We start from the raw sequence: 9,257 nt of genomic DNA, 5'->3' as shown, positions 1-9,257 counted from the left end.
AGGAGGAGGAGAGAGGGAGAGATGGAGGTAGAGAGAGGAGGAGGAGAGAGGGAGGGAGAGAGGGAGGGAGAGGAGGAGGAGAGAGGGAGAGATGGAGGTAGAGAGAGGAGGAGGAGAGAGGGAGAGATGGAGGGAGGGAGAGGAGGAGGAGAGATGGAGGGAGAGAGAGGAGGAGGAGAGCTGCGATACACATCACGGTCTCCATGGCAACCGATGCCCTGGTGAGAGAGGCGCCAGTCACCGGCTCCGCCACCAGGAGGCGCTGTGTCTCCACCGCTCCTCGCACATTTGAGCCCACTGCCTGTGTGGCAGGCAGCTGGAAGTTGCGGGGTCAGTTCTCCCCCCAGGTGGCTCCCCCGGGCCCCGGAGGTGAGAGCAGGGAGTGCAGCGCTTAGATTCCACAGCGTCAGCTCTCCCGGTGCGCGTCACAGGACCGTGACCTGGCCTCCAGTCGGCTCCGGAAGTGACACGCTGAAGGTGCACTAAGCGGAGGAGAAGGAAGCAGAGCGCCACACCAGTCTTTCCTCATGAGTCGAGTGAGAAAACAGTCACAAGAAGAAGAAGGAGAAGAAGAAGTCACAGGAGAGGAAACGTTAAAATACTCTTTGATTTCAACAGTCGGAGGGGAATATTTCAACTATCGGCTCAATGAGGAAAAGTGAAACATTATTTCACACATGGCGCCATCATCCATCATCCATCCATCATCCATCCATCATTTATCCATCCATCCATCATCCCTCCATCCATCCATCCATCCATCTATCATCCCTCCCTCCCTCCATCCATCATCCCTCCCTCCATCCATCATCCCTCCATCCATCATCCCTCCATCATCCCTCCATCATCCCTCCCTCCATCCATCATCCCTCCATCCATCCATCATCCTTCCCTCCGTCAATCATCCCTCCCTCCCTCCCTCCATCATCCCTCCCCCATCCATCATCCCTCCATCCATCATCCCTCCATCCATCATCCCTCCGCCCATCCATCATCCCTCCATCCATCATCCATCCATCCAGCCATCATCCCTCCCTCCATCCGTCATCCCTCCATCCATCATCCATCCATCCAGCCATCATCCCTCCCTCCATCCATCATCCCTCCATCCATCATCCCTCCATCCAACCACCCGTCCTCATCTGCTTATCCATGGCCGTCGGGCGGAGACGCTTTCAAGTTCACGTAAGACGACTGAGGATGAGCGGGACACGTTTCACATTTTTCTCAAAGTTCACATTAGCTATACTGATATAGGGAGCTGGGCGGCAAGCCAGCCGCGGCCCCCCCGAACCCCCGGCGGACGAGGACATGCATAGTCGGTGGGTGGGGCCGGGGGCCCTGTCCACCGGGTTTCAAGTATCAAAAGCAGACGAGAAGAGAAGACTCTCCTTGGCCGAGGCGCAGAGAAAGGCAGGACAAAGTCAGTCAGTCAGCGGCGCCCGTCACTCCTCACCGGGGCACTGGGGTCCACCTCGCCATGTCATCTGCGGCCCATCTCGCTCTGCCTCAGGAAGGGCACGTTGTTGTCCGCCAGCTCGGGGTACTGCTCCACCGACACGGCGTAGAAGCCGTCGTAGCCCTGGACCCTGCCGGCGCCCAGCAGCTGCTGCTTCTCCCCCTCGGTCCAAAGGCGAGATCCCTCCTCGCCGTCCCTCAGTCTCTGCCGCTCCCGGGCCCAGGCCTGGGCCACGGCCCTGTGCCGGGCCAGCTCCAGGACCCGCGCCTTCTCCTCCTCCACGCTGCTGCCGTAGCGCGTGTTCAGCAGCAGCGCGCCGAACTGCAGCTGGATGTCCGTGATGCGGCGAGGTGAGGTCCGCCTCCACCGAGCCCAGCTTGACGAAGTAGTGCGTGTCCACGCCGCCCACGGTGTAGTGCATGTGCTCCAGGTAGAAGGCGCCGTCCAGCACCGCCGCCATGCGCCGCCCGTCCTCGTTGGCCAGGCTGATGATGTCGGTGGCGATGCGGCCTTCTCGCAGGGCGAACTTCACGCCCTTGCTGAAGATGGAGCCGGCGGAGGCGAACGTCGTCGTGGCCTCCGGCGCCGGACACCGGCGCTCCTGCCGTGGTGGACCTGGCCGAAGCGCTCCAGCTTGACGAAGGCCCGGAGCTGCCGCTGGACCGCGCACTGGACACCCAGCAGGGACTGTGGAGACAGGAGGTCCAGTCACACCGGAGCAGGGGGCGGAGAGCGAGAGAAGGAGGGAGAGAGAGAGAGAGAGAGAGGGGAGGGAGGGAGGACGAGAGAGAGAGGGAGGGAAGGAGAGGGAGGGAGGAGGGGGGAGAGAAGAGAGAGGGAGAGAGAGAGATTTTTTATTTTTCAAACGCACTTTATTTACATTTTAGTTATATTACAAATTTCATAAAGTGCGAAGTACAAGTTAAAATCAGTTCACATTAAAATCAGATTAATTCAAAAAGTGTGCAAAATGCAGTTTTTCATTCTCAATATTGCACAGTACATTTTTAAAACACCATATGGATTAAAAACCATGAAGATCATTCACATGTTTATAAAAGCTGTACTCCAGCCAAAGCCTTGCCCTGATGTTAACCAGCCAAATTGCCTCGGCCTCCTGACCTTGACCCTGACCCTGACCCTGTTCTCCATCTTGTTTTTCCTGCTTTTATAAATTGCCATTTTTGCTTCTCCTGAGATAAAATTTAACAGTTGGAATTTTTCTTTGTCTTTCACATTGTAGTCCGCTCCCATGATAAAAATTCCCTCAGTAAAATTTACATTAAAGAGACTAAAAACATGTTTTAAAAGAGAGAAGAAAACCCTCGCACAGTCTCTCGCACTCTATAAAAACATGATAAATAGTCTCCCGTTGGTGGCAAAAAGGGCAATCGTTAAGAGCAGCAGGATTAATAACAGAGATAAAAGCATTGGAAGCAATTGCAGCATGTCAAATTCTCCACTGGAGGTCACCTGTCTGTTTCCTTATGGGGGGTTTATATAGTACCCTCCACTGTGGGCTACATCCATCTGCTAGTCTCTTGGACCACACAGTGGAGGCTCTGCTGCTCAGTCCGACCCTGTGGATGATCTTCACACAGTTGCTGTAGATGGTCTTCTTCTTTGCTTTGTGTCGTGTCAGCTTGTCTCGCTCCGTGACTTTTAAAAGGGGGCCGGTGTGTTCTCCAAGCCCTGGGCTGAGGACGATGTCTGGGAAGGGGTCTGCTGGGTCCGGGGCTTTTCTTTGTTCCTTATATTCTTTGAGGAGGCGTTTTTCTTTCTCTGTGATCCTCCTGGCCCAGAGCTCCAGGATTCTCTGGGCCACCCGGGCAGACTTTAGCTTCAGCAGGGAGCCCAGGGCCTGGACATCCTTCAGCTCCGACCCCACCGCCTCCACCAGATCTTTCAGGGTGAGGGTTCCAGACTGGACCAGCGCTGCCGTCAGGCCGGGAGTGGTGTCGTTGGTGATGTCCAGTCTGGCCCCGTGGATGAGCGGTTCTTTGAGCAACCAGTGCAGAGAGTCGGCTGAGGAACACCTTTTCTGATAAAACAGATTCCATGATTTAAAAACACTTCTGTAAAAAGGAGGTAGCCCAGTTAAATTTAGCCATTTAGAATCAGTTAAAAACAGAACATCATCCAACCCCAGGTGATTGGCACGCCTCAGGATGCAGCCGGTCACACCTCTCCACACCAGATCTGCCGGGCCGCTCAGGTACCTCTGTAAAAACTGGATTCTAAAAGTAGCAGCCCGACTGCACCCCCTGTGACACCCAGTGTAGACCGTCCCAAAAGAAATGTAACATTTTGCGCTGTATGACTGCCAGCAGCCCTGGGGGAGGGTCTACACAGGCTAGTTTGTGCCACAGTTGGGATGCTACCAAGTTGTTTAAAACCAGCGCTCTGCCTCTAAAAGACATCTGAGGGAGCAGCCATTTCCATTTCTGCATTTTGTCTTCAAGTTTTTCCGTGACGTTCTCCCAGTTCTTTTTGACTATATTTTCCCTCCCTAAAAATATGCCTAAATATTTAAAACCATCTCTGCCCCACTGCAGATTTTGGGGGAGAACCGGGAGACCGCCACGCCATTCGCCGACAGCGAGGGCTTCGCTTTTGCTCCAGTGGACCCTCGCTGCCGACGCTATGTTAAAATCCTTGACTATTTTTTCTAAAAGGTCTGCATCCCTCTGAGTTCTAATAAAAACCACAAGGTCGTCCGCGTACGCAGATAAAACCATGTCTTCATTAAAACCCGGTAAAAGCACACCTTGGAGGCTGGAGCGTATCTTGTGGAGGAGGGGTTCGAGGGAGAGTGTGTAGAGCATCCCCGACAGAGCGCAGCCCTGGCGGACCCCTCTGCACACTCTAAAAGGAGCACACAGACTGCCGTTGACCTTCAGGACGCTCTCAATGTCACTATACAACACCTTGATCTTAGCTATGAAACCGGCGCTGAACCCAAAACTCTCCAGAACTTTCCAGAGGAATTGGTGTTCAACGCGGTCCAAAGCTTTTTCCTGGTCCAGGGAAATCAGACCAGTATCTAGTCCCAGTGAACTGGAGACGTCCAAAACATCCCGAATGAGGTGGACATTGTCGAGCACTGCCCTCCTGCAGGACACTGGCAAGGAACCAGAGGCCAGACTCTCGTTCAGGACCTCCAGGACGTCTGGTGCCAAGACATCCCAGAAGGCCCTGTAAAATTCAGCGGTGAGTCCATCTATGCCAGGAGCCCGCCCGCCCTGCTTCCAGTTCCTCCATCCGGAGGGGTCGCTCGAGGTGGGAGTTCTGCTCCGCCGACACCTGAGGCAGTTCTTGACAGAACCCCTCCAGTGGTGTGGGCCCCTGAGCATGCTCGCTGGTGTACAGTGACCAGAAGAAACTCACCGCCCGCTCCCGAATCTGGCGTGGTTCCGTGAGTTCCTGGCCCGTGTCGGATAAAAGTGCGTGGATCACCTTCCCCTGCCCGTTCCTCCTCTCCAGGCCGAAGAAGAAGCTCGTCGGAGCATCCATCTCCTTGATGGTTTGGAACCGGGACCTGACAAGTGCACCCTGTACTTTCCTGTCTAACAGGCTGGCTAAGGCCATCTTTTTGATTTTGAGGCTTTCAATGCATCCTCGATTTCCTGTGGATTCCTCAACTTGCTTTTGTAGCTCCACTATATCGGTCTCCAGATCTTGAATAGATCTGGTGATGTCACCTGTGACATTTAGGGTGTGCTGCTGGCATAACAACTTTATTAGTGTCTTACCATGGTCCCACCACTGCCTAAGATGAGTAAAGTCACTCTTTTGTTGTCTAAAAATGTCCCAGAAATAAATAAATGCTTCTTTAAAGCTCTTATCATGGGTTAAAGCAGAGTTAAAATGCCAGTACGCGCTTCTTGGTAAAACATTTCTGATAAAAACATCACATAAAAGTGTTTAAAACAATAAACAGGATGGAGTCTGGCTGAGGAGATCCGGCTCTCTCTGAGGTGGGAGCAGGTATACTGTCGGCAGTCTGGGTGCATCCTTCGCCACACGTCCACCAGGCCGCGGGAGCGGACCAGCTGCTTGAAGGCGTGCTGTGAGGCTGGGTGAGGTTCTGCATGATTTCGATCTAAGATCGCATTTTCTGTGCAGTTAAAATCCTCACCCAAGAATAAAAAATCCTCCGTATTGCAGTTCTTTGAAACGTCACTAACATTCATAAAAGACTGCCTCCTCTCTGCACCGGTTGCTGGAGCGTAGACGTTGATAAAAACAGCCTTAAAATGGTCGAACTGAGCTTTGATCAGGAGCAACCTCCCCTTGATGACATTTTGGACCTCCAGCGAGTTGGGTTTAAAAGCCCTGGAGAAGAGGAAGCCTACTCCTCCACTAAGAGAAGTGTTGTGACTTAAAATGGCTTCCCCTTCCCACTCCCTCCTCCAGTCTGCTTCCTTGCTAAAATCACTGTGCGTTTCTTGAAGTAAAAGGACGTCTAGTTTTTTCAGTTTCATCGTCTCATAAATGTTTGCTCTTTTTTTAATTTCTCTCGCTCCATTTATGTTTAAAACTCCCACTTTGAAACCATTCATGATGTGGTGTGAGATGTTAAAAACGAGAGTAAAAGCAAATAATTTATGTAAAAAGTCCATAGTTATTTTTCTCTTCTTCACACAGTTCTTTCTTTGCTTTTAAAACCAGTTTCTTCAATCTAAAGATTTCCTGGTCAGTGAGGCCGGACTCTGCTCTTTGGCTCATGTGGGCTTTGGCTGAAGTATAAAACAGACCGAGGTCTGGGAAGTGTTCAACAATTTTAACCCGTGTTGATTTTTTGTCTGTTGTAAAAAAGTTTTGATTTTTTCTGCACTGTATCATTTGGTTTGGCTGTTAAAATTGGGGATGTCACTGTTATCTGATCCACATTCATCGCTGCTTTCATCCGTGTTTGTTCTCATTTTAGGTTCGGTTCTGCTGTTTTTTGTTTCAGTTGTGTTTCTGCTTTTCTTTCTACGTTTTGCCGTCACTCTGGGTTTGATGAATTCTCCCCCATCTTCCTCCATCTGTTCGGTTACTGTCATTTCTGTTTGGTTACTTTCACTGTATCTGTCTGTCTTTTCTGCCTCTTGATTTTCTTCCCCTCCCACCTCCACCAAAACACCCTCTAGTGCGCCCTGCTCCCCTTCATTTTTTTACATTTATTTTTTCATGATGACCCTCTTTCCTTCCTCCCACCACCTGTTCAACCCCCAGTAACCCCCCTGTTTCTACCTGCTCCCCCCCTTCTGGTGCCCCCACTTGCGCTGCTGTTTCACTTCCTCCTTCGTTCACCTCATCAGTGTTTACAACATCATTCACTCCACTTTCATTCCCCTCCCGAATCAACCCCCCCGTTTTAGTCCCCTTCCCATTCACAACGTTCACCCATTCACCCTCTGTGTCACACTTACTCACCCCCTTATCCCGGTCGGACACAGCCGCTGACGTTCCCCGGATGACGCGGCTCTCCCGGCGGCGGCCGGAGCGCGTGTTGGACCAGGTGTGTTCGGCTCACCGCGGTTCGGACAGGAGCCCACCGTGTGTCCCTCCTCTCCGCAACCGAAACACTTCATCACCGCTGAACTGGCATAGATCGTGTAGTCGTAATCATCTACTCTCACCAGGAATCGGAGGTTGAGCTCCTCTCCCCGGTTATTGAGTATCATGTAGAGCTGTGTGAGACACGACGTGTTTCAGCAGCGGAGACTTACATCCAGACAGGATCTTACGGATCGGTGACACCACTTTCCCATGTCTGGACAGCTCCTTGGACAGAAATTCATCAGTGATGAAGGGAGGGACGTTGGAAAGAACTATCTTCGTGGCCGGCAGCGCGAGCGGCTGCACGGTCACGAAGCAGCCGTTGACGGCGACTCCCGACTCCAGCACACGGTTCACCTGATCCACCCGGTCCAGGAATATAACCACGCCACTGTTCATCCGAGCAGCCGATCTGATGCTGCTGTGCCCGACCCTCTCCCCCACAGCCAGACTCATGTCCTCCACGCTGCAGGGGAAAGTGGCAGTGACTTTTATCCCGTGTTTGCGGGTGAGAGATCTGAACTCCGCGCTAGCCATGGCGTGAGCCACGCGGCCGGCGAGACGCCAACACCAGGAGTTCAAACCTGTAACCCACCAAACAGCCCACAGAAAGACACCAAAGTGAAACGCTAATGTGATCTATAAACAATACACCCGTGAATTTACTATTTATTGATGAATACAAAATGAAATAAAGTACGAGAAATCCACTCGCTCACGACACCCACTCACGCACCTCGCTCCCAGCATGCACTCCGAGAGAGAGAGAGAGAGAGTGTGTGTGTGTGTGAGAGAGAGAGAGAGAGAAGGAGAGAGAGAGAGTGTGTGTGAGAGAGAGTGTGTGTCTGTGTGTGTGTGTGAGAGAGAGAGTGTGTGTGTGTGAGAGAGAGTGTGTGTGTGTGAGAGAGAGTGTGTGTGTGAGAGAGAGAGTGTGTGTGTGTGTGAGAGAGAGTGTGTGTGTGTGTGTGTGAGAGAGAGAGTGTGTGTGTGTGAGAGAGAGAGAGTGTGTGTGTGTGAGAGAGAGAGAGACTGTGTGTGTGTGTGAGAGAGAGAGAGAGAGTGTGTGTGTGTGTGAGAGAGAGAGTGTGTGTGTGTGAGAGAGAGTGTGTGTGTGTGTGAGAGAGAGAGTGTGTGTGTGTGTGAGAGAGAGAGAGAGAGAGTGTGTGTGTGTGTGTGAGAGAGAGTGTGTGTGTGTGTGAGAGAGAGAGAGAGAGAGTGTGTGTGTGTGTGTGAGAGAGAGAGAGAGAGAGAGTGTGTGTGTGTGTGTGTGTGAGAGAGAGTGTGTGTGTGTGAGAGAGAGAGAGTGTGTGTGTGTGTGAGGCAGCTGGCCCGCTGGGCCCAGACCAGCAGGCCGCCCGCGCTCCTCTGGTTGTCCGGCTTCACCTCCCCGAAGGCGCTGCTGACCGCCGTGCTGCAGTCGTACGCTCGACAACACCAGGTGAGGACTGGCGCAGGTGGAAGTTGAGCAGCTGGACTGGCCTGCTGAGACTCTCTGTTCCCAGCAGAAGCCCGTGGACTCGCTCTCCTGGGAGTTCACCGTGTCCACCGTGGACGACAGCCACCTGCTCCACCCGCCGCAGGTGACGGTGCTGTCCCATGTCGGCCCGCAGCGACCGGGTCGTGTGACGCCGCTGTCCGTGCCTCAGCAGGACGGCGTGCTGGTGCGCGGGCTCTTCCTGCAGGGGGCAGCGTGGGACAGGAAGAACTCCTGTCTGGTGGAGGCCCAGCCCATGCAGATGTTCTGCCCGATGCCCAGCGTCCACTTCAAACCCTCGGACAACCGCAAGAAGACCCCCAGGAGTGAGTCGGAGCTCCAGACGCTGCAGCCGGGCGCCGTCCTCCGCTGCTTTTCTCATCTCTGACTCTGTTGCCGAGTTTCTTCGTCCAGTTTTGCCTTGTTCCCCTTCCTCTTTTCTCACCACTCTAACTTGTTTGTTTTTATTTGCTGATTTTATTTTTCCGTTTCATGATTTACTCTTTGGTCATCTTCCACTTCTTTACTGTCTTGTGCTTTGAATCTATTTTTTTCTGGATTTTGACCATTTGTTTTCAGTTGTTCTTGAACACGGACATGTACAGAGGAGAGAGAGAGAGAGAGCCAGTACATTGGTAGATGAAGATGCTGAGAAGTTGGAATTGCCAGGCAGAAGGTGGAGAGGAAGGCCACAGAGGAGATTGATGGAGGTGGTGAAGGAGGTTTGAGAGCAGAGGACAGGGGGAGATGGAGGAGGATGATCACCCCTCAAGGGAG

General features: G+C 52.7%; 1 protein-coding gene across 1 annotated transcript; it reads left to right on the top strand.

Annotated features, from left to right (window-relative positions):
• The first annotated feature begins 7,541 nt into the window (after nt 1–7,541).
• On the top strand, nt 7,542–8,894 carry LOC128768181 (dynein axonemal heavy chain 2-like). The gene is made up of 4 exons (XM_053880909.1): nt 7,542–7,546; nt 8,327–8,444; nt 8,509–8,586; nt 8,656–8,894. The coding sequence occupies exons 1-4, from the start codon at nt 7,542–7,544 to the stop codon at nt 8,866–8,868; spliced, it is 414 nt and encodes a 137-aa protein (XP_053736884.1). The 3' UTR covers nt 8,869–8,894.
• Nucleotides 8,895–9,257: the final 363 nt, after the last annotated feature.

Source organism: Synchiropus splendidus, chromosome 1 (assembly GCF_027744825.2).
Source record: "Synchiropus splendidus isolate RoL2022-P1 chromosome 1, RoL_Sspl_1.0, whole genome shotgun sequence".
In the NCBI taxonomy this organism is placed as follows: Eukaryota; Metazoa; Chordata; class Actinopteri; order Syngnathiformes; family Callionymidae; genus Synchiropus; species Synchiropus splendidus.
This window is presented reverse-complemented; position numbering and strand designations above follow the sequence as displayed.